Below are 25,760 nucleotides of genomic sequence, written 5' to 3'. Positions count from 1 at the left end.
CATATTAAATGCATATGTTTTACATTTTAATCTTGTGCTTTCCTTCAGTTAGTTTGAGGGTACATTTCAGAATTGTTGCTATTAAGCTTCTCAGTAGTAAAGGGGTTGAGTGAAAATCATACACTGAAGAAAATTTTGTACAGATCTATCATAGTCCAAAGGACTGATTTGTGTCCTGAATAATGTACTACTGATTTTATAATTTCTGTTATAGTCCAGTGTGAAAAAAGCCAGTATTAAAATTCTGAAAAATTTTGATGAAGCGATAATTGTGGATGCTGCGAGTCTGGATCCAGAATCTTTATATCAACGGACATATGCAGGGTAAGCTTAGCTCATGTTTAGAATTTTTACAAATGTGTGGTAGTGCACACCTATAATCCCAGCTACTCAGGAGACTGAGGCAGGAGTATCACAAGTTTGAAACCAGCCTGGCAACTCTGTGAGAACCTGTCTCAAAATAAAATTTTAAAAACACTAGGAATGTAGCTCAGTGGTAGAACATTTGCCTGTAATGCATGAGACAGTCCAGGCCCTTATGCATGATACAACAAACAAACAAAAACAACAAACAAAAGTACTTACATCTTTTAAAAATTTTAATTAAATTTTAAATGTTTTCTAATCTGTTGTTATATGTCCAGTATTTTCATAGTGTGAGAGTAACGTGGTAGCTAAAGTGAAGACTCTGGAGTGATTTCCTGGGTTTTTATCTTGAATCTGCTACTTATTGGCAAGCTGTTTAACCTGTTGGTGTCTCAGATTTTCATCTGTGAAATGAGGATAATATTAATATTTCCTTGAGTTGAGGGGATTAAAAGAAATAATATATGAAAAGCATTTAAAAGTTAGCTTGATCTCTAGTAGGCACACCATAAACATTACCATCATTATTCCACCACCATGTGCCAGATTGATGAATGTTATGATAATATAGTCTGTCTCTTACACCTTTTGTTTGATTCACATGTTAGCTATTTCAAAGTTTTGGTCTTAAAAACAAAAAAACAAAAAGATGCCAACATAATTTATTGTGGACTACATAACTAGTATTTGGAAAAGGGAATGCAATCATTCCCTTTAAGAACTAGGTTTGTGTTCATTTTAGCTGGGAACAGAAAGAGTGATAGGCAAGATATGCCACTTACTGAGAGTTGCTGCAGACAGATCTTAAAATTACTGCCCCTTCTCTGAAGATAACACATAAACCTGTGTAGACTTGATTAACCTACCTCAGCCCCATCCCAGTCCCAGCAGTACCATGAAGGAGGGATTTCAACATATTTAATTGCTGTTTATCAGAAAGTAACAGTGATTTTTGGGAAATTGAGGAGTCTTTGTTGAAGAAAAGGGGCTGGAGTTGTAGCTTAATGATAGAGTGCTTATCTAGCACGGGTGACACAGTGGCTTCCATTCTCAGCACCACATATAAGTAAATAAATAAAGGTCCATCAACAACTAAACTTTTTTTTTAATTGTTATTTAATTGCATTTTCTTTGGAAAGTGCACTTCAGCTGTGTCAGACATAGTTTATGATCTTTAATTGTAGTGATCTTTTTAGAAAATAGTGGATGATAAGCCTGAATGAGTTAATTCTCACAGATGAGATTTATTCCTAAGGAATGGTTCATTTATATACAAAAGTCTTACCAATGGAAATGTTGTACTTCTGCATTTTTGTATGAATAAATGTATATTTTAAATAATTTATAAAATGGATCCAAAAAGAGAAATGATAATTTTTCTTCATCATTTTTAAAATTGGTTTTCATTGTTTGTTTTAGTTTTATGGTTTTGGCATCTTCCTGAAGTTTTTGTCAAGACAAATTTTTATCACTTGGTATATTGGCATACGTACGTGCCATGAGTGAAATGAGAACTTATTAAGAATATCTCTAAAATAAAGTCCCCTTTATCTGAAATAAAATAATATATGGGTATCACAGAAATTTTCTTCTTTTAAGCAACTCTCAATTACAAATAGATTATTCTTATAAAAAATTAAATTTACCTAGAAGTTTAATATTCTCTAATTTAACATACACCAATGCTTATTTTCTCCCCTTCCTACTTAGAGTAATCACTGTTAGGTTATGGTGTCCTTCCTTCTTTCCTTCCTTCATTCCTTCCTCTCTTCCCCCCACTCCCTCCCAGTACTGGGTATTGAGCCCAAAAATGTTCTTCCATTGAGCTCCATCCCCAGCCCCCTTTTCTTAAAATTTTGAGACAGGATCTTACCCATGCTGGACTAGAATTTGTAATCCTTATGCCTCGGCCTCCCAAGTCACTGGGATTACAGACATGCTCACTCTGCCTTGCCCACTTGCTTATTTTTATGTAATTGATGTTGCACTATCCTGTCTTGTGCTGTCATTCACAAGTTTTGGAGGGTTTTTGTTTGTTTGTTTGTTTGCTTGTTTGTTTTATTTTGTTGTTTTGGATTTTTTTCTTGTGAGGCTTGAAACAACCAGCATGCTAAGCATACATTGTACCAGTGAACTACAACCTCAGCCCCTTCTGTATAATGTATTCTGATCGTTTGTTAGAGCAAGTCCTACTTATTTAGTTCTTCTTTTATAGAATTGTTTATTCTTGTGCCTTTACTCTTTTGCATGAATTTTAGAACTGTGAATTCCCTGTTTGTCATGTTTCATAAACATGTTTGAGATTTTGAATGAAATTTAATTGAATTTGCTTTCTGTGGCAGAAGGTTCTATTTTCAAAAAACTTTCTAGATTTATATGAAATACTTAAAAATTGATTTTAGCTATTAGAAGTTATAGTCTCTTTTTCTTCTTATGTAGGAAGATGACATTTGGAAGAGTCAGTGACTTGGGTCAGTTTATCCGGGAATCTGAGCCTGAACCTGATGTAAAGAAATCAAAAGGTTTGTGGTGCTTTTATACTTCATATTTAAAGCTTTGCTCCTGTTACTCACTGGCTATAATTGAAGGACTATTTAAAGTTTAAACTGGTTAAAACCACCATATCTTTCACCCCCATGTTTACACGGGCTTCACGTATTCTCTTCTGAATGAAAGTTACTGAACTGGCTTTACCAAAATGGAAGGCACAGTAGTAAGAAAAGGTTACTTACCTTTTTGTTTAGTGGCAAAATATCCAATCCATATTAGACTCGAGGATTTATCTTTATCTTATTAAATTTCCACAAAACCACTGAAAATTATGAGGTATATATGGAAAATACTAACAGGTTGAAATTCAGGTCCTTATTTGGTTTAATCTGCAGAAGAGTGAGTTGGTCAATTCTAAGAGTTAGACTCATCTTTTTTTAAGTGTTGCCTTTGATTGATTTCAGCTTCCAAACAATTGATTTATACAGGAAGATTTTGGGAAACAAATGGGAATCCATTTGGATGTGTGGTTGATTCACAGTGTCTTGAGGAAAGGATGCTAACTTTATTAAGTAGAAAGTACTCTTTTAATAAGAATATTTAAAATTAAGAACTATTGTTAATCTTCCTATTGAATTTAATAATACTGCATTCCTGTTACATTTATCTTTTTTTTTTTTTTTAACACAACTGTAGTTGGGTAATGAATTACACTGCTTTATTTTGATGAATGCTCTACTTTTTGGTTAGATATACACTGTCAGAGTAAGCAAAAAAGTGCAAACAATTTTTGAAGCAATTTAGTACAAAAAGACCTATTACCTACATGACCTTATTTTTCCATGTAATTGATTCTTTTTATTTTCTGTTTTGTCAGAGAAGTCTCAGGTTCTCAGTTAAAAAGAATGTAAGGACTAAGGAAAAATATAAATAGTTTATTCAGCAAGTAGTTTGCTTATTTTTTTCCTCACCTGGTCTAGGGATTGAACCCAGGACCTCTGGCACACTAGGAAGGTACTTTGTCTCTAAGCTAGTAAATCACTGGGCTCGTATCTGCAGCCCACTAAATGATTTTTGAGTGCCTCTATATGCTAATATTCACTGAGCATGTTAGAAGGTATAGATCTTGCCCTCAAGAAACTTAGAGTCTAGTTAGTTGTATCTCTTGTCTTGGGTGATAAATACTGGGAAGAGGTAACCTTGGAACAGAGGAAGTGCTGGATGACTTCTGTGAGGCATTGGCCAGGAAGGATTCTACAGTGTCATTAGATAGCTTTTGTCAATGAGGATAATGGGGCCTCCAGTATTAACAGAAAAATCTCTGAGCTGTTTAGTTTTTTTTTTAAATCTGATCTTATACCTCTGACAGCTCATGAAGAAATGTTACTTTCCATATATAGATGTTGGAAATAGTATAGGCATAGCATAGGTATTGGGTGTTTGCAATTAGTTTTATATGAAGTAAGTTATGTTATTGGAAAAGATACACAAGAAACGTTTTCCTAAACCATGATCTCTGCTCAATCTCTTTATGCTGTTCATTCATTCTGAAAAAATGATAAGTGCCTATTATATGTCTATTGTTCTAGGTCCTGGGAAGAAAACAGTTTCTGTTCTTATAACTTAAATGATAGTGGAGGAGACAGTAAACAGATAATACTGTTTATGTACATGTGTTAATATATTTGTATATATGAGCATATATATATATATATATTCGTATATAAGCATAAAAAGCAGGGTAACAAGGTTTGGCAGAGTAGTGAGGAGTGGTATTTGAATGGTCATCAGCAAATGCCTTGCTGAGATGACAGCATTTTGAGTAAAGATCTTAACCCAATAGGGGAGAAGCTCAGGCAATATCTGGAAGAAACAAGCAAGGGACAAGACCATTGTGACTGGAGTGCAGTGAGCAAAGGGATGAGTGGTAGAAGGTGAGTGAGAGACCATGGCAAGAACTGGAAAGTATTGGGGAAACACGGGAGGTTGGAGCAGGGAAGCAATGTGATTTGACTTATATGTTAAAGGGATTGCTCTGACAGCTGTTTGGAAATAGAATATAGGGCTTTAAGAGAAATAGAGAAAACATTCTTGTCAGAATCTAAGTAAGGGATGATGGTTGTAGATTAAGCTTATGTGGAGATTAGGCTGAAAGTGGGCTATATTGAAAGGTAGAGTAACAGGGTTGTATCTCTACCAGCAATCCCATCCACCAGTTTACTTGTATTATTACTTTAACCAAGACATGCCTATATAAAGTAATAAATAGGAGTTTCTACAGTTCCTTTAAATACATCCACATACTGGTTTTTCCTTTGGTTTTTCCAGATGTCTCTTAAGTATTTTTTGGTAGTATAGTAGCACAGAGATTGCATTCATTCATTCCGAAGGCATTCAAATGATTCTTGTGTGCCAGGCAGTGTGCTAGATGTCAAAGATGATATAAATAGGAGGATATAACCTCAGTCTGTTTTTACTCTAGCTTCTTTCCTTCCTTATACCCTGACTTATTAAACGTATCAGGCTAAGAACCTAACAGAATGCTCAATCTTCTGGATTTTCCTGATTGTTTTATTTATGTTATTGCTCTCTTCCCAACATTTTAAAAAATATATTTACTTTTTAAAAAAAATTTTAGTTGTAGCTAGGTCTTTATTTTATTTATTTATATGTGGTGCTAAGAATCGAACCCAGTGCCTTACACTCTACCACTGACTGAGCTATAACCCCAGCCCTCTTCCCAACATGTCTTGTAAACTAGAAGTTATACCTGAAATCTTTTTTTTAATTTTTATTTTTTAGTTGTAGATGTACACAATAACTTTATTTTTATGTGGTGCTGAGGATCGAACCCAGTGCCTCACACACGCTAGGTAAGCACTCCACCACTGAGCTACAACCCCAGCCGCTATACCTGAAATCTTGATGGTTTAAGTTACATGTTATAAGATCATAAGTGCTATGATTTATGTATATACATACACATAAGTATATATATATAATATATATTATATATTATACATATATATGTATGTATATCCCCCAGTGCTGGGGAACCCAGGATCTCTCATAGGCTAGGCAAGAGTACTCTCTACCACTGAGCTACACCTCTACACCCCCTGCCATATATATAACATATTTAAAAGACTATATTGGTGTATACATTTAAAAACCCCTGAAAATATGTGGACAAAATTCAGCAGCAATTATTTTAGGTATGAGAAGAGGAAGGAAGGTAACTTTTACTTTTTTTTTTTTGAAATTTTAAAAATGATTTTAATGATTTAATATACACTGCATATACAGATTCACCTAGAGTTAACATTTTACCCCATTTGGTTTTGGGGGTTTGTGAGGTTTTTGGTTTTTTCTCTATTATACACACATACACCTACATTCTTTGATGGTGGTCAGGCCTTTTGATAGATAGTTGCAGATCTCATGAGACTACTCCAAAATATTTCAGGATGCACGTCCTAAGAAGCACATTCTACAAGCTCATCTCTATTATTATATCTAATAAAATTAACAATTATATAATCTAATGGTTATTACATATTTATCCAATCTGGAATCCAACTAAGATTCACATATACATTTGGATATATCACCTTAGTTTTTAGATCAATCTCCCTACCATATGACACTGACTTTTTTTTTATTAAAAATCATAAATTTACATAGGGCAATGTTGTTTGATTCATTGTCATTTTTTCCCTTCCCCCCACCCCTGCCATCCCTCTTTTCCCTCTATACAGTCCTTCCTTCCTCCATTCTTACCACCCTCCTTATCCCTAACCCTAAACCTAACCCTAACCCTAACGCTAACCCCTCCTTTCCCCCATTATATGTCCTCATCCGCTTATCAGCGAGATCATTTGTCCTTTGGGTTTTTGAGATTGGCTTATCTCACTTAGCATGATATCCTCCAGTTTCATCCATTTGCCTGCAAATGCCATAATTTTATCATTCTTCATGGCGGAGTAATATTCCATTGTTATATATATGCCACAGTTTCTTTATCCATCCATCAACTGAAGGGCATCTAGGTTGGTTCCACAATCTGACTATGGCGAATTGAGCAGCTATGAACATTGATGGGGCTGTATCTCTGTAGTATGCTGATTTTAAGTCCTTTGGGTATAGGCCGAGGAGTGGGATAGCTGGGTCAAATGGTGGTTCCATTCCAAGCTTTCTGAGGAATCTCCATACTGCTTTCCAGAGTGGCTGCACTAATTTGCAACCCCCACCAGCAATGTATGAGTGTACCTTTTTCCCCACATCCTCGCCAACACCTGTTGTTGCTTGTGTTCTTGATAATCGCCATTCTAATTGGGGTGAGATGAAATCTTAGGGTAGTTTTCATTTGCATTTCTCTTATTACTAGAGATGTTGAACATTTTTTCATATATCTGTTGATTGCTTGTAGATCTTCTGTGAAGTGTCCATTTCCTTAGCCCATTTGTTGATTGGATTATTTGTATTCTTGGTGTAGAGTTTTTTGAGTTCTTTATATATTCTGGAAATTAGCGCTCTATCTGAAGTATGAGTGACAAAGATATTCTCCCACTCTGTAGGCTCTCGCTTCACATTACTGATAGTTTCCTTTGCTGAGAGAAAGCTTTTTAGTTTGAATCTATCCCAGTTGTTGATTCTTGCTTTTACTTCTTGTGCTATGGGAGTCCTGTTAAGGAAGTCTGATCCTAAGCAAACAAGTTGAAGGTTTGGACCTACTTTTTCTTCTATAGGATGCAGGGTCTGATTCTGAGGTCCTTGATCCATTTTGAGTTGAGTATTGTGCAGGGTGAGATAGGGGTTTAATTTCATTCTGTTGCATATGGTTTTCCAGTTTCCCAGCACCATTTGTTGAAGAGGCTATCTTTTCTCCATTGCATATTTTTGGCCCCTTTGTCTAGTATGAGAAAATTGTATTTATTTGGGTTTGTGTCCATGTCCTGAATTCTGTACCATTGATCTACCTGTCTATTTTGGTACCAATACCATGCCGTTTTTGTTACTGTTGCTTTGTAAGAGAGTTGAAGATCTGGTATTGCGATACCCCCTGCTTCGCTCTTTCTACTGAGGATTGCTTTAGCTATTCTGGGTTTCTTATTCTTTCAGATGAATTTCATAATTGCTTGCTCTATTTCTGTAAGGTACATCATTGGGATTTTAATTGGAATTGCATTGAATCTGTATAGCACTTTTGGTAGTATGTCCATTTTGACAATATTCTTCCTATCCATGAACATGGGAGATCTTTCCCTCTTCTAAGGTTTTCTTTAATTTCTTTCTTTAGTGTTCTGTAGTTCTCATCGTAGAGGTCTTTCACCTCTTTTGTGAGATTGATTCCCAAGTATTTTATTTTTTTCGATGCTATTGTGAATGGGGTAGTTTTCCTAATTTCTCTTTCTGAAGAGTCATCACTTATGTATAAAAATGCATTGGATTTATGAGCATTGATCTTGTAGCCTGCTACTTTACTGAATTCACTTATGAGTTCTAAGAGTTTTCTGTGGAATTTCCAGGTTCCTCTAAATATATAATCACGTCATCAGCGAACAGGGATAGTTTGAGTTCTTCTTTTCCAATTCATATCCCTTTAATTTCTTTGGTTTTCTAATTGCTCTGGCTAGAGTCTCAAGAACGATGTTGAATAGAAGGTGAAAGAGGGCATCCCTGCCTTGTTCCAGTTTTTAGGGGGAATGCTTTCAGTTTTTCACCATTTAGAATGATACTGGCCATGGGCTTAGCGTAGATGGCCTTTACAATGTTAAGGAATGTTCCCACTACCCCTATTTTTTCTAGCGTTTTGAGCATGAAGGGATGCTGTATTTTATCAAATGCTTTTTCTGCATCTATTGAAATAATCATGTGATTCTTAACTTTTAGTCTGTTGATGTGGTGAATGACATTTATTGATTTCCGGATGTTGAACCAACCTTGCATCCCTGGGATAAAACCCACTTGATCGTGGTGCACTGTCTTTTTAATATATTTTTGTATGCGATTTGCTAAGATTTTCTTGAGAATTTTTGCGTCAATGTTCATTAAGGATATTGGTCTGAAATTTTCTTTCCTCGATGTGTCTCTGTCTGGTTTAGGTATCAGGGTGATACTGGCTTTATAGAATGAGTTTGTGAGGGTTCCCTCCTCTTCTATTTCATGGAATACTTTGAGAAGTATTGGAATGAGCTCTTCTTTAAAGGTTTTGTAGAACTCGGCTGACAACCCATCTGGTCCCGAACTTTTCTTTGTTGGTAGGCTTTTGATGACCTCTTCTATTTCATTGCTTGAATTTGATTTATTTAAGTTGTGTATGTCCTCCTCGTTCAGTTTAGGTAATTCATATGTCTCTAGAAACTTGTTGATGTCTTCGAGGTTTTCTGTTTTGTTGGAGTATAGATTTTCAAAATAGCTTCTAATTATGTTTTGTATTTCACTCGTGTCTGTTGTGATATTTCCTTGTTCATTCCAAATTTTAGTAATTTGAGTTTTCTCCCTCTTTCTCTGTTAGTGTGGCTAAGGGTTTATCAATTTTGTTTATTTTTTCAAAGAACCAACTATTTATTTTGTTAATTTTTCCGATTGTTTCTTTTGTTTCAATTTCGTTGATTTTGGCTCTGATTTTAACTATTTCCTGTCTTCTACTACTTTTGGTGTTGGTCTGCTCTTCTTTTTCTAGGGCTTTGAGGTGTAGTGTTAAGTCGTTTATTTGTTGATTTCTACTTCTTTTGTTGAATGCGCCCCATGAAATAAATCTTCCTCTGAGTACTGCTTTCATAGTGTCCCAGAGATTTTGGTATGATGTGTCTTTGTTCTCGTTTACTTCTAAGAATTTTTTTATTTCCCTCCTGATGTCTTCTGTTATCCATTCATCGTATAATAGTGTATTATTTAATCTCCAAGTATTGGATAAGTTTCTGTTTTTTATTCTGTCAATTTATTTCTAATTTCAATCCATTATGATCTGATAGAGTACAAGGTAGTATCTCTATCTTCTTGTATTTGCTAACAGTAGCTTTGTGGCATAAAACATGGTCTATTTTAGAGAAGGATCCATGTGCTGCTCAAAAGAAAGTGTATTCGTTCTTTGTTGGATGGTATATTCTATATAAGTCGCTTAAGTCTAAATTGTTGATTGTGTTATTGAGAGCTATGGTTTCTTTATTCAATTTTTGTTTGGACGATCTATTCAGCGGTGAGAGAGGTGTGTTAAAATCGCCTAGTATTATTGTGTTGTGGTCTATTTGATTTCTGGAATTGAGAAGGATTTGTTTGACGTACTTGGATGAGCCAGTGTTCGGGGCATAGATATTTATGATTGTTATATCTTGCTGATTTATGCTTCCCTTAAGCAGTATGTAATGTCCTTCTTTATCCCTTCTGACTAGTTTTGGCTTGAAGTCCACATTATCTGAAATGAGGATGGATACTTCAGCTTTTTTGCTGTGTCCATGTGCATGGTATGTTTTTTCCCATCCTTTCACCTTTAGTCTATGGGTATCTCTTTCTATGAGATGAGTCTCTTGCAGGCAGCATTTGTTGGGTTTTTCTTTTTAATCCAATCTGCCAGTCTATGTCTTTTGATTGATGAGTTCAGGCCATTAACATTCAGGGTTATTATTGTGATATGATTTGTATTCCCAGTCATTTGACTCATTTTTGTTTTTTGACATCATTTGGTTTCTCCTTTATTTGGCTATTCCTTTAGGTTAGTACCTCCCGTTGCTGTTTTGCATCGTTGTTTTTCATCTCTTCCTCATGGAATCTTTTGCTGAGAATGTTCTGTAATGCCGGCTTTCTTTTTGTAAATTCCTTTAGCTTTTGTTTATCACGGAAGGATCTTATCTCATCGTCAAATCTGAAAGTAAGTTTTGCTGGGTATAAGATTCTTGGTTGGCATCCGTTTTCTTTCAGGGCTTGGTAAATGTTGTTCCAGGCCCTTCTAGCTTTTAGGGTCTGGATTGAAAAATCTGCTGATATTCTTATTGGTTTCCCCCTGAATGTAATCTGATTCTTTTCTCTCGCGCCTTTAAAATTCTGTCTTTATTTTGTATGTTAGGTATTTTCATAATAATGTGCCTTGGTGTGGGTCTGTTGTAATTTTGTATATTTGGAGTCCTATAAACCTCTTGTACTTGGTTTTCCATTTCATTCTTCAGATTTGGGAAATTTTCTGATATGATATCATTGAATAGATTGTTCATTCCTTTGGTTTGTTTCTCTAAGCCTTCCTCAATCCAAATAATTCTTAAATTTGGCCTTTTTATGATATCCCATAATTCTTGTAGATTCTGTTCATGATTTCTTACCATCTTTTCTGTTTGGTCAACCTTGTTTTCAAGATTAAATATTTTGTCTTCAATATCTGAGGTTCTGTCTTCCAGGTGTTGTATCCTATTGGTTATGCTTTCTATGGAGTTTTTAACTTGGTTTATTGTTTCCTTCATTTCAAGGATTTGTGATTTTTTTTTTTTTTCAGTATCTCTAACTCTTTATTGAAATGCTCTTTTGCTTCCCGTATTTGCTCTTTTAACTGTTGATTGGTGTGATCATTTAATGCCTGCATTTGCTCTTTCATCTCCTCGTTTGCTTCCCTGATTTTTTTAATTGTGTGCATTCTGAACTCCCTTTCTGACATTTCTTCTGCTTTGCTGTCATTGGGTTTTATTGATATAGTATCTAGGTTTGTTTGCGACATTTTCTTCCCTTTTTTTCTCATATTGGCCAAATGTCAGTGGGACTCTGAGATATTGCAGATTTCCTCTATTGGCTTATAGTGTCCCTGTAGATTTCCAGTGTATCACCTCCCAGCCTTCAGTAGCCTGAAGTCTTGGAGGAACTTGATAATGCAGTGCTTCCAAAGGACGCTGCCCCTAGGTCACTACTGGTTCCAGGGAGAGAGACCTGGAGAGGTCTCTGGCTGCCCTACCCTGGTCCCAGAGGCTGCTTGCGGGTCGGAGGTCACCGCTGGCTTGGGGACTTGTGGTTGGCTCTGCATAGAAAGGCTCTCACTGGGCGGTCTGCTCCAAGAAGGTAGCCTAGAAAGGCGCTTCCCGCTGGCGGGAAGTGGGCTGCTTGGGGAAGTCCCTGGCTGCCCTGTGCTGGTCTCTGAAGCAACCTGCGGGTGGGCTGGCTGCGGGGTGGGCCGGAGCTGGCCGTGCGCTGTTCTGTGCAGAAAGGCTCTCACTGGGCCTCCTCTTCAAAGCTGGAGAATCTGGCCCTGTGGGAGGAGCCCACCACCAGAGTGTTCAGGGCTGCCTGGGGGACACTCTCTCTGCCCTGTCCTACTGTAATAAGCCGCCCGAATCCGGGCCTGCCGCCCAGCTGAGCTTCACTGGGTCGGGGTGACTCACCCCGTGGTTCTATTTTAGTCCGAGTCTCTCAATGCCTCCCCTTCTTGAATCCTGGGTTCTGGAGCGACTGGAGATGCAGTCACCCTCTAGTCTGCCATGTTGGATCGCCCCGTCAACTTTTACTTTTCATTATAACCTTTCCTCCTACATGTTGAATTTCCTTGCATTGCGCCAACATCACTGCTTCATCACTTCACCCCTTTCTCCGTGGCTTCCTATGGCACTTGAAATAAAATCTGTTCTCTTATTGTGACTTATGAATGTCCCCTTTAGCCTCTATAACCTTACCTTGAACTATTCTTCCTTTCACAGACTAAGCTCTAATTCAACTATCCTTTATTCTTTTTGTGAGCTTTCTTTACATTTAGTGCCTCTGCAGCTGCTATTTTCCTCTGCCATGACTTTCATCCCACAACTGGCTCCTACTTTTCTCAGCATAGTCTCTTCAGAGAGCCCTTTCCAACCCTCAAAATCTAAAATCATCTGTACACCAACATACCACTTCTTTATTTTCTTATTCATTGTCTGAAATTATCTTATTTGCATACTTATTTATAATCTATTTTTCATAATGGAATATTGCCTCTGAGAGCAGGGATTTATTTGGCACTGTATTCTCCAATTTTAAAATTGTGCCTGGCACGTGGTAGATGAATACCTATTAAATATTTTTTGGTTGAATTATTCTTTAAGAATTTCATTAGAGGAATGGGAGTGTAGCTCAGTGATTGAGTGCTTGTCCAACATGTATAAGACATGAGGTCAATCCCCTGTACCAGCAAAAAAAAAAAAAAAAAAAGTCATTAGAGATTATGGGTGGTACAATTCTGGATCACATTTATTCAATTTAAGAAAAATATCCAACTCCCAGCACCACCAAATAAAGAAAAAAAATCATTTCTTAAACTTGGCTGCATTTTGCACACTGACATAGACCCTAAATTTTCTTATTCAGATTACTTCCTTCTTAAGGTACTCACAGAGGCTCTCCTCTCTCCTCACACACAAATAAGAATATTTCTTAGCATTTTCAAGCTCATGCAATTTAGATGATACATTGATACATAATAGCTCCCCATTCTATAGATGAAGAAATCAAGTAGTGGGGAGATTGTGATTTGTTCAGAACACTATCTTGACAGCACTTGTTTACAGTTCAATTCCCCTTCCTTTACTTTCTTCTCCTTCCTTGCTGAGGACAGTTGGACAGAATTGTTTGTCATTTACCAGCCTATAGTTTTAATTTAGGTTTTGCATCTCTGATAATATAGCACTGAGGAGTAAAAGAGTTTTGAGAAGAGTGTATCTCAGAGGCTTCTGAGAGTATGAGAACTTTGATTTAAGGGCAAGCAGGTAATTTAAAAAGTTACATTAAAATCATCTAGGAGAACACGTAACAAGAAGGAATTATAGAAAGATGTTGTGAGCATTCATGTGACCCTGTAGTACAACCCTCTCAGTGTCTGGATAGAATCATGGGAAGCAAAATGTTGAGCGAGTCCTTGATGTCATATTAAGGAGCTTGGACTTCCATCATGTAGACAGGCATCAGGGATTTCTAAGCAGAATATTGACCAAATGTATTTCTCTGGTTGTAAAATAAGAATGAATTGCAGTTGGGGAGAGCTTGGTATCAGAGAAAACACTAGGATTAGGAGTAATTAGAAGAGGGTTTGAAGTAATGGTAGCATTAATTGGAATGAGGGTCAGATTCATGAATCTGAGACTTCCAAGGATAAATTCAAGAGATTGCATTTCAAGTTGGAATTTGGTGGCTTTTTTGCTGTGCCAGGAATGGAACCGAGTGCCCCATGTAAGCTAAGCAAGCTCAGCTCTACTGCTGAGCCACATCTCCATCCCTAGGTTGAGTAGTTTACATAGGTTCTCTGAAAGAAAAATTTAAGAGAACACAAAAAAAGAGTAGATAGGAGGCAGATGAGTCAGTTTATAACATGTTAAATTTGAGATGCTTTTATATAATTTGGAAATAAGGATTTGACGTTCAAGGAGGTTATTCTGAGTTGTTGCATATTAAAAGAAGTTAAAGCTAGAATAGAATGAAGATATCCAGAAGAGAATATATTGGGGGAAAAAAAGAGGACTGACAGTGGAGATACTGGAGAAACTCCCTGTTAAAGGGGGGAATACAGAGTAATCACGGAAGAAGTAGGTATTACAGGTAAAGAACAGAGTGTCAGGAGGTAAGAGACTGTTGGTAGTGTGACTCTGCTGATGGGCCTGATGAGAGAGCAGCACATTGAGTAATTGAACAGCTGGGTGAAATTTTAGGCTAAGCATTGAACACTGTAGCCCTGTTTCTCCTCATTGACAGTAAAATTTGACCAGTATTTGAACCCTGAGCTAATAATAAAAATTATTGAAGGAAAAGGATTCAGGTTTTGTATTTTTTATGAGTGCTTTATACATTCCTATCTCAATTTACTGAGTTAAACAGGACTTTGCTTTAAGAAATAATCTTCCAATAAAAGTTAATTTGGTGTGAGGCAAAGTTGGGAAGGGAACTTATTCAGATTATTGATAATTATTAATTATTATTAACAGAGGCTACCCACTTTCTTGGTGATTTTTAGCATGTGAGAGCAGGAAGCATCCTGGGAAGTTGAGTTACACTGTGGCTTGGATAGAGTATGGCTATTTAAAATTCCGTTCTCACTCAGTTCATTTAGGCATACCAGATGTCCACCTTATAGCAACATAATCTATGCTAGAAGAATTTTTGTATAGGAACTGGTCTAAAGGTTTAAAAATATAATAAATATATTGTTATCACTGGTTTTTTACCTAAGACCAGTGTCCTAGTTAGATGTTTTTTATTTGTTTGTTTTAATGTTTACTGTAAATTTGATACAAGATAATAGTTTATTTAATCAGGTAAGGAGAGTAGAAAAAAAAATTCCTAATTCTGAAACAGCTTTCAAAAGCACTTCTGTGATATTTGTAAGTTAAGTACTTTGTTATGGAAACAACATATCCAGTTTTTATCAGTAGTAATATTCCTTAATGTTTTGGATGGGATCACACTAGAAAAAAAATACCTGTGTCTAAAAGTAACAGCTTTTAAGAAAGATAATTTTTTAATGTAAAATTATGCATGAAATCTCTATTCAATGTTGCTTTGTTTACTAGGATCCATGTTCTCACAAGCTATGAAGAAGTGGGTGCAAGGAAATACTGATGAGGTAAATTCTACTTTTAGTATAAAAAAAATCCCTTTTATAAATGCTACCCTTTTCTAAGAAACGTTTTAAGTTTTCTCGTTTTTTAGTTCCTGTGTTTAAGCAGCTTGACATTGGTACTCCCTTATCCAGAACATAACAAAAAAGGAAAGGCCCTTCTTAGCATCTAGGAATTGCATGGTGATAATACGAATGATTCTAGAACACAGGACTTCAGTTCAGAGACTATGGCCATTGAAGTATATCCAACCATTCAAGTTTTCCTTCAACCAGCACTCATGATCATCCTTGCAGAAGCAAAAGCTATCTTTCCCCACTCTAAATTTTACTTTCAGAAGTGGAGGCGTGCTTTTTGAATAGCCAAGTTCATTAAGAGATGGGAGTGGGTAAAGGAAAGTGTTTTTGACCTTCTGACTCTAGAAAACAGTGAATGACATGTTAATGTGTCATAGCCTGAGGGATACATGGAAAAATACTTGTTACCGAAATTCTATCTATTTATAATTGATTTTAGAGCTCTGCTTATATGCATCTTGATCCTTCTAATGAGTAACCATTATCAACAGTTTGAATTACTTCCTTTAGGCCCAAGAAGAGCTAGCTTGGAAGATCGCTAAAATGATAGTCAGTGATGTTATGCAACAGGCACAGTATGATCAACCTATGGGGACATCTACAAAGGTAAGCATGGTTTCTATTCTGACTTAGCTTGTATAAAGCTGAAAAGAATTATATCCAAGTATATAAAAATTAAAAAGGACATAGGGTACTTCTGTGTCTGCCTTTTGAGAGTTAACTGCTATAGGAATTGCCTTGTTATAAATAATCATATAACTGATAAACTAAAAACAATTTGTTTCCAAATATTGAACAATAGGCAGTATAGGACTATAATCCTAGAGAGGAGCATAATATTGAAGTGATCCTTCCTTCACTGACTAGAAACAGTTTACAAAGTACAGAGAGGGAAAAACCAAACAGTGCCCTGTAGGTTTACTGAATTAAGGAGTTAGAAGTCAAAGTTGGAATAGCTGTTACACTAGAAGTTGTAGGACAGGGTACCAGAAAAGAGAGAGCAGCCCAGAAAGTGAGCTGCAGAGGAGAGGTCCCCTCAAGTCCTTGGCCAAATACTAATCTCTCTGTATGTGAAGTAAAAATGCACGTGTCTAGGGAAAGAATCCCCAGAAGTAGGATACTAAATGATTCTGGAACAGAGGACTAGGAATGGTTCATGTTTCTCCCAGCCATAATATTATACAAAACATTGGATAGTGTCCTCACAAAGATTATGTCTTATACTGGAGCTAAATTAGCCCTAGAGTAAAGCATCTCAACCAAGGTTAAAAACAAAATTTGAAAGGATAAAACTGCTCTGTAAATAACAACTGCATGCCAAGACAAAGACCTAACCCTCCTGAAAGGAAGACAACAAAATTGAGCACTCCATAGTATCAAGTTACAATGTTTATCATCTAATCAAAAATTACCAAGCATGAGAGGAAGTATAGACTGGGCCTATAACCAGAGAAAACTCAATCAATAGAGTCAGGCCCAGAAATGAGAAAGATGGTGAAATTAGCAAAGACAAGAGAACAGCTATTTTAAATATTAAAAATATGTTTAAGAGGGCTGAACATGTAGCTTGGTAGTAACTCATTTGCCTAGCATGTGCATCCTTGGTTTGCTTCCCAGCACTACCCAAAAAAAAAAAAAAAAAAAATCAAGACATGAGTATAATAAGAGAAATAGATGATAGATGAAAACAACCCAAATATGATTTTCGTGAAATAAAAAAATATTGTATCAAATGAAAAATATACTGCGTGAGATAAATAGCTGCTTAGAAGCACTAAAAGGATTAGTGAAAAACAGTGAAAACCATCCCAAATGAAGTACAAACAGAAAAACTGGGAAGAAAAATGTATATCCCAGCTACTCAAAGTCTGAGGCAAGAGGACCACAAGTTTAAGGCAAGCCTCAGCATATTAGCGAAATCTTGTCTCAAAATAAATGAAAAGGACTGGGGAATGTGTGTAGCTCAGTGATAAGAGTAAACCTGGGGTCAATCACTAGTGAGGGTGGGAGAGGGAAGCTGAGCGAATAACGATTAGAAATTTTCCAGCTTTGATGAAAATAAAAACAATAGTCTTGTCAAAAAGCAAGCAAGCCAGAAGATAGCTGAACCAGTCTTTAAAATGTCCAAGAAAAAAAATAACCTAAACAGTGAAGATATCTTTTTTTTTTTTTTTAGTTCTGGGTGGACACAGTACTTATATTTTATTTATTTATTTTTATGTGGTGCTGAGGATTAAACCCAGGGCCTCACACGTGCCAGGCAAGCGCTCTACCACTGAGCCACAGCCCCAGCCCCAAGATATATTTTTAAATGAAATAAAAATAAAGACTTTTATCAAATAAAATCTTTTAAAAAAAATACATTTCCTGCAGACCTAAAACTAAAATAAATCTTAGGAAAGTTCTTCAGGAAGGACAGAGTGGTACCGGTGGTACAGAAATTTCATCTGTAAATAAGTGAGTAAGTGTAAATGAATCTTACCTCCCTCTCCCTCTTTTTTCTTTTACACATGGCACTGGGAATTGAACCCAAGGGTGGGCACATGCTAGGCAAACACTACCACCGAGCTACATCCCAGCCCTTTATTTTATTTTGACACAGGGTCTTGCTAAGATATCCAGGCATTGCTAAGTTATCTAGCCTCAAATTTGTGATCCTCCTTTTTTCATTTTTTAAATAAATTTATGTATTTAAGAGGGGTTTTTTGTTTGGTTGGTTTTGGTTTGATTTGAGTTTTTGTTGTTGTTGTTTTCTTTTTTTTTTTTTTTTTTTGTTTTTTTTTTTGTTTGATTGTTTGTTTTTAAAGTACTAGGGGTAGAATATTCAGGGGTGTTTTACCCCTGAGCTACAACTCCAGCCTTTTAAATTTATTTTGAGATAAGGTCTCACTAAGTTTCCCATTCTGACCTTGAACTTAGGCTCTTCCTGCCTCAGCCTTTTGAGGCACTTGGATTATATGCCACCATTTCCTGCATGAGATAGTTATTTAAAACCAAACAATAATAGTGTGTTGAGGGTCTGTAACATTCATTGTAGTAAAATACAAAAATATGACTATAATACAAAGAACAGGAAGGAAGAAAGAAGTGAAAGTAAACTTTTAAGGTTCTAACTTTAAAGATGAAATGGTATATAACATACCATAAGCCTTAAAAGCAAACATAAAAAATGAAATGTATAGGTGATAAACCAATAGTGAGAGATAACCCAAACCCTTAAAAATACTGAACCTAAAAGATACAGGAAGAGAAGGAAAAAAGAAGAAAGAACCAGTAGGACAAATAATAAGATTATAGATTTAAACCAGTCATACTAATAATTCCATTAAATGTAAATGAGAAATTGTCAGATTGGGTAACAAAACACAACAGGTTAAAAGTAAAAACTTAGGACTGGAGTTGTGGCTTAGTGGTAGAGCACTTGTCAGGCATGTGTGAGGCCCTGGGTTCAATACTTAGCACCACATATAAGTTAATAAAATAAAAAAATCCGTTGGCAACTAAAAAAAATTAAAACAAAAAAAAATTGTTTAAACAGTTAAAAGTTTATGCAGACACTATCAAAAGTAAACAATAGCTATATTACTATAGATTCTGCAGTTATTAAAATGACAATAGGGAAATATAACAACTTCATGCTAATAAGTTTGATAACTTAGATGAAAAGGAGAAATTCCTTGACGCAAATTACCAAAGCTCATGCAAGAAGCAATAGAAAACCTGAGTAATGGCTATATGTATTAAAGAAATTGAATGTGTAAACACCTTTCCACAAAGTAAGTTCTGGGTTCAGATATAATTTAAAGCCTATCAATTCTAGGCACATTTCTAGGAAATTGATGAGGGTACTCTTTCCCAACTTCTTGTGTAAGACCAGAATTACCTGGACACCAAACGTCAGAAAAAAACATAAGAAAACTACAGACTAGTTTCCCTCATGAACATACACATAAAATACTTGACAAAAGGTAAGGAAGCTGATCTAGGCAATACATAGAAACATGACAATTAGGGTTTATCCTAGAAATTCAAGGTGCTTTAACATCTGGAAATTGATTTGGATAATTTACCACATTAACATGATCACCCATAGATGTAGAAAAAGAATTTGGTAAAACTCAACAACCGTTGCTAACAAAAACTGTCAGGAAACTAGGAATGTAAGAGAACTGCCTACATCTGATAGCACCTAATAGCAATTAGCACATTTAATGGGTGAAAAACTACACAATCAAGGAAGTATTGTATTTTCATAAAGGTGGAAATTGGTCATTGGAGCTAATAAATTGCAGAAGTACACCCACATGTAGCCAATTGATTTTTAGAATATGTACCAAGGTAATTTAGGGAAAAGACCGTCTTTGTCAATATGTGATACTGAAACAACTGGTTTTGTATACATAAATATATGGAAAAAATAAAGCTTGGCCCTTACAACATATACAAAATTAACTCAGAATGGATCATGGTATTAAATATAAGCGCTCAAACTCTAAAACTTGTGGAAGAAAATATTCAGGATTTTGATATGGGCAAAGATCTCTTAGAGATCATAACCCAGTATGAGCCATCAAATAAGGGGGAAAATAAAGATAAACTGAACTTCACCAACAGTGAAAGCTGCTCTTCAAAAGATTCTGTTAAGAAAATGAGAAGACAAGCCATGGATTGGAAAAAGGTATTTGCAAACATCTTTCTGATGAAAGAATTGTATCCAGAATACATAAAGAACCCTTAAACTGATGGATACAGGGGCACATGCCTGTAATCCCAGTGACTCAGGCGCTAAGGCAGGAGGATTAAAAGTTCAAAGCCAGCCTTAGCAATTTAGACCCTGTCTCAAAATAAAAAGGTCTGAAGATGTGGCTCAGTGATTAAGTACCCCTGCATTAATCTCCACTTACCCCCACCACCTCCACACACAAAGAATCCTTAAACTCCTAAGATTGGCAATATGATTTTTTAACGGATAAGAACGAACACTACATAGAGAAGATATATGAATGTCAAATATTCACATGCATAAGGCACCCAGTAGAATCATTTATTAGGGAAATACAAATTAAAGTTAGTGATATTCCACTATATCACTATATCCAAAAGAACAGCTGAGATTAGAAAGACTGACATTAATTAATTAATTTTCATGTGTTGGCAAGAATGTGGAGCAATTTTATTACTGGTGGGAATGAAAAATGACAGTAGACACTTTTAAAAACAGTTTGGCAATTTTTTATAAAGTGAATTGTAAACTAAATAGCCAGATATTTCCTTGGGAAATCTGATGTCAAAAAAAAAAATTCATTTTTTTTTTAAAGTTCTTTCTTAGACTGATCACATTCCCCAGAGAAAACTCAACCAGTTTCCTGCCTACAAAATAAAGTGCAGGCTACCAGATTTTTAGGAGCCAAATAAGGCAAGAGGGCTTAATATTCATTATATTCACCCCCTTCCTTGATCACCCTTTTCTCAGTACAGCATCCTTGCCCTCAGGTGTGTCTAATGTATTTTACTTTGCTCAGTGAAGAGATCTCAGGCTTTTCTGCTGATAGGGGTAGTTGCCTGACTGATTAGTTTGTAGAGCAGTCCCTATAGATTTGTTTCTAGTTCTGACTTTTAACAAGTTCTCATGCTTGCACCCAGTCTCATTCCCTTTTTTGGGTACAGATGCCATCACTTCCCCCAGGATTTGAGGGATTCTCTAATGTCAACTGGGTTGCTCCTCAGCTTTCTCTAGTTTTAGGATTGAGATTTTCAATTCTGCTAAATTTATTTACCACTTGTCATTTGTTTCCAGCTTCTGAAATTTTGTTGCCAATTTTCCTTTTTCCCACTGGTGGTGGTGTGTGTGTGTGTGTTTTTTTTTAAGCTGGTTTCAAGAAGAAGGGAGCTTGGTATGGTGGCACACACCTATCCCAGTGATTGCAAGTTCGAGGCCAGCTTCAGCAATTTAGTGAGACCCTGCCTTAAAAATTAAAAGGTCTGGAGTTATGGCTCAGTGGTAGCGCATCCCTGAGTTCCATCCCCAGTACCACTCACACACAAATTTTTTTTTTTTTTTTTTAATTTTCTGTAGTGCTCACAATTGAACCAGGGACTTGAGCATGCTAGGTGAGCACTCTGCCACTGAGCTATACCCCTAGACCTAAGAAAAATATGTTCAGTAACATCATATATCCCTCAGGAGGCAGGAGGTTAGAAGTCTTGAATTTGGTTTAGGTCTGTCATTACTCTTTCCCTGCCAACTGTCTAACCAACTTTTTTTCTCTGAGAACTTTCATTACCAGAAATTGGTTTAATTGTGAACTTTTCACTGAGCTGATGCATACCAAGCCTCTATTCATTTTTGCAGACTGTATCTTCTTTTTCTGTATAAGGGTGATAATTTATGTGTATGTTTATCTTCTGGTTTAGTCACACCTAAAATAGTAAAGAACAAGCTAAAGGTGTATGAAGACAGGCAAGGTAGTTATTTTTGTGATTCCCCGTTATCAGGTTGATGATCAAATGTTTGAATAAGAAAATGTTCTTTAGAAACTATTTTGGAAAGCAGATATTTATAATTCAAGTTTTTCATTTGAGTTACATATTCAGATTTTATTACCACATGCTTTTCATTTTCAGGACATACAGGTACATTTCGCTTTTTTTTTTAATACTTTGAGCTTCCTAGGCCTTGTCTTTGCTTGTCAGGGCATCTATCCTACCTGTCTCTCAGAGATCAGTGGTTTATTGATGTAAGGGGGGGGGGGGAGAGCAAAAACAAAGAAAGAAAAATAAGTTAGCAGAACTGAGTCTATTTAATTAGATGGCCTCACAAATGCTAGCCAAGTCCTCTACCACCAAACTATATTCCAGCTCTTAAATCCACTTTTAGGCAATATGTGTGACTTTGGCGTCTCCAGTGCCCCATTTCCTCATCAGTAGATCAGAGAAATTGGACAAAATCTTGAAAGATCTTCTTCTAATTCTTATTCCATGACTTTATGAAAGTGCAGTCCTAGGCCCAGGTAGGATAGCTCAATCTGTTTAGCCCATGTTGATTTCTCCCTCTGCTTTAAACCCCCAACTCTGCATTTGCCCATAGAATATGCGTGGATATTCCTTGTGAACTACCTTACATCATTATTAAATTGTTTGATGAGCATTTGCCATCTTACAAATAATGAAGGCCATGTCCTCTGCAATCTTCCCCTGTGCTATAAGTAAAAGAGATTCTCAACCTTGTGAACTTGGTGGTATTCCATGTTATGGTTTTATTGTCATTTAATGAGTTCCCATGGATGGTGGTTTTGGATATTTGACATTTATCTCTGTTACAAACAATATTTTTGTGAATGTTTTGTAAATAAATCTTTCCACTTCTTTTATACTATGGGGTTAATTTCCAGAAGTAGAATTACTGTCACAAAGTGGGACTGTTTTTCATTCTAATTTCTATTGCCAAAATAAAAAGATTAAAGCAAGTACTTAACCTCTTTAAACTTCCATGCACTCATATGTAAATGAGAATTTTGCCTCACAAGGCTTTAGTCAGTTTCTGGCTGTCATAAGTTCTAGTGTATAATAAACACTGAGTAATGTTGATTGCCTTCTTCTTTAGTCTGTATTAATAATATTTCACTTGTTATAGAAATGTACTTTACCATTTACTTTTTTTTTTTCTTTTCTTTTCAGCTATGACTTAAGAACTGAGATAATGGAAATCTGCTTTTGAAAAATAAGAGAACTTTTTTCCTTTGGTTGGATTCTTCAACACAGCCAATGAAAACAGCACTGTATTTCTTTTCACTGATATAACACTTATTTCTAAGAATGAATGGGAGACAATCCTAGACTTCCACCATATTGCAAAGTAACATGTAGACATAAATGATGCACATGATGTTCATACAGTGAGTCACAAAGCTACGAAGTGGTATTGTTTACATTACTAGAAAATTATTAGTTTTCCAATGGCAATAACCCATGTATGAGAGAGTTAGCCCACTGAAATAGACTGGGACCACATCCTGTGAGAGGTAGATAGAGCTGATATTTGGTGCACATTCTTAGAACAGGAATCCATCCCAAGCAGAATTACAAAACGTGGCAGAGGTGCTTTGATTGGTCCTCCTAAATTAACAGGTGAGTCAGCCCCACTGAGAGTCAGGCAGCTTTCAGTGGCAATGTGGGGCCAGCAGCTTGTGGAACAGGGTGAAGGTTCCTTGTGTAGTCTTTCTTCACAGAAGCATTAATTTAGAAGGAAACAGACAAATCACAGGTCATGTTTCAGTGACATTGTCCTTCCCTTTGGTGACAGCATATAATTTTCACATTTTACTTGTTCCTGAGATGCAGTATCTTTAAAACTAGTCTCTCCCCTGTTAACAAAAGGGCAAATTTAGTTTACTTTGAGAATTAGGTCTTACTCCTTTGGAATTCTATGCTCCAGTTACTTAACTTCCCCTTCAGAATACATGTGAGAAGAAAGACATAAGGATCACTCCAATTTTTTCCCTGTGGTACCTTGAATAAAATGTTTATTCACAGATTATAATTTTGTTTTTTAAAGTGGGGAGAGAAGTGTTCAACTTGTTTGATTGCCTCCCCCATTCTTTGTGAGTCGGAAGTGTGCAGTTGGTGACCTTTTTTCTTTCTGTTTTCAGTGTAGAAAGAGACTCACTCACTGCCCTTCTACTCAGGCGACTTTGCATCGGGACTGCACAGCCATCAGCAGGGCTGTCCAGTTGACATGCACACTCCGCCAACCACACTGTGCCAGTGCTTCCTCTGTGTGTGTGACTGAAGGGAAAGAACATTCTCTTAGGTATTACTGCTTTTGCTCAGACTTTGCAAAAAAAAAAAAAAAAAAGAGAAAAAAATATATATATATGTATATATATATATATGCATAAATATATAGTTATTAATCACCTCTGTCCTTGAGAAAGTCTCGATTGAATAGAGAATTTATTCATTGCAATACTGATTGTATAGAGGCACACTGTTTCATCAACAGAAGAAGCAAAAAGGCTGTGTATAAGTTTTTGGTACTATGTACCACCTCTGTTCTTCTAAAGCTGAAGTATTCATGTACTTAAACCATATTCTATTTAATTGTGTTTGATTTTAAATATATATATATATAAATTATATTTAAAATGGTGTCAACTTTCTGCTTTCAGGGCATTTATGGCTCTTCTGTTGAAATTTATTGATCCTGCCTAATATTTCCATTTGCTTTACAAAAACCCAGAACACAAGCCACTACTGGACTTAGCCTTGTGTTTGAGTATAGGCATAGACTTTGAAGTCTTTATTAGGTGTATATGCTGTGATTAATTTATTTTGTTCCTTTAGCAAGATATTTCGATCCATTTCACATTGCTTCAAACTTTAAATAGGAGAAAAGCAATATAAAGGTCTTAGAATAAAATGTGGTTTTGGGTGACTCTTGCTGCCTCTGCATGTTTTGAAATAACAGTTTCTGTAAAACTCTAGGCTATTCAAACTAGTGCTTTCAGTTAAGATAATTTCTAGTCATTCTATGTATACATTGTGTGCTTCTGAGTTAGAGATGCCAGTAGTTGTAAACTTCTTATAAAGAGAAGAATAACAAGTTTGAAATTTGGTTACACTTTTCTGCCTCACCTACTATGAAACACAGAAGCAGCATTGACCTGAAATTATTAGCCAGATTTCATATTTGATCTAAAGTAGGTCCTTGTGCTCCTTTTAAAATTTGAATTGAATTAATCTATTATTGAGCAGTTGCTGTATTCAAGGTTCTATCATTGTGCCCACAAAATATGATTCCCTGGTAGGGTTTTTATAGGTTCAAGTAATCAGTTGTACACTCTTTATTCTTATCATGTCACTGACATCAACACATATTGTTTAAAAAAGTAAAAATAGTAGTGAGAAAGTGTTACCTTTTGTAATTTGGGTCTTTATGACACCTATAAGACTTAATGAAAGTGAAAAGCAAATGTCAGCCAAATCTAGTGAAGAACAATAAAACAGGGAGCAAATTTTGTAACTTTCTACTTGGGTTCCAATATTACTTAAAGTTATATGAAATGTAAGTGGTATACAACACTGGAACTTTGACTAGTTCAATAGAAATTTGGAGGGGAAGGTCATTATGAATTGTAGAAAATCTAAACTTAATTGCTATTTTATTTAGCTAAGCCACTAAAGAAGCCGCTGACCTCTCTTTTGACACTGTTGGGGATCCTTCCTGACTCAAAATAACACCCCCACGCTCCTATAGGAGTAGAGGCCATATTTG

At 36.0% G+C, this 25,760-nt stretch overlaps 1 protein-coding gene and 1 pseudogene across 4 annotated transcripts in view; one reads left to right on the top strand and one right to left on the bottom strand.

The window, feature by feature from the left end:
- The window catches only part of LOC306656484 (ubiquitin-conjugating enzyme E2 D3-like), a 41,036-nt pseudogene extending 35,200 nt beyond the window's left edge, over positions 1 to 5,836 (bottom strand). Inside the window, exon 1 of the transcript XR_013767014.1 lies at positions 5,709 to 5,836. The product of XR_013767014.1 is annotated as a ubiquitin-conjugating enzyme E2 D3-like (transcript). The remainder of the gene's footprint in view (positions 1 to 5,708) is intronic.
- The window catches only part of AKAP10 (A-kinase anchoring protein 10), a 74,686-nt gene extending 49,766 nt beyond the window's left edge, over positions 1 to 24,920 (top strand). For 2 of the 3 annotated variants that reach the window (XM_079131693.1, XM_079131694.1), the window contains exons 11-15: positions 215 to 324; positions 2,806 to 2,888; positions 15,363 to 15,415; positions 15,998 to 16,093; positions 23,165 to 24,920. In XM_079131693.1, coding sequence (XP_078987819.1) covers positions 215 to 324; positions 2,806 to 2,888; positions 15,363 to 15,415; positions 15,998 to 16,093; positions 23,165 to 23,170 — 348 coding nt within the window. In that variant the 3' untranslated portion in view covers positions 23,171 to 24,920. Of the gene's footprint in view, positions 1 to 214; positions 325 to 2,805; positions 2,889 to 15,362; positions 15,416 to 15,978; positions 16,094 to 23,164 lie in introns of all 3 variants that reach the window. The other variant, XR_013762518.1, reaches the window with a different exon arrangement.
- Positions 24,921 to 25,760: the final 840 nt, after the last annotated feature.

Source organism: Sciurus vulgaris, assembly GCF_902686455.1.
Source record: "Sciurus vulgaris genome assembly, chromosome: 3".
Lineage (NCBI taxonomy): Eukaryota > Metazoa > Chordata > Mammalia > Rodentia > Sciuridae > Sciurus > Sciurus vulgaris.
The sequence above is the reverse complement of the archived record's forward strand: the minus strand, read 5'-3'. Positions and strand labels throughout refer to the sequence as shown.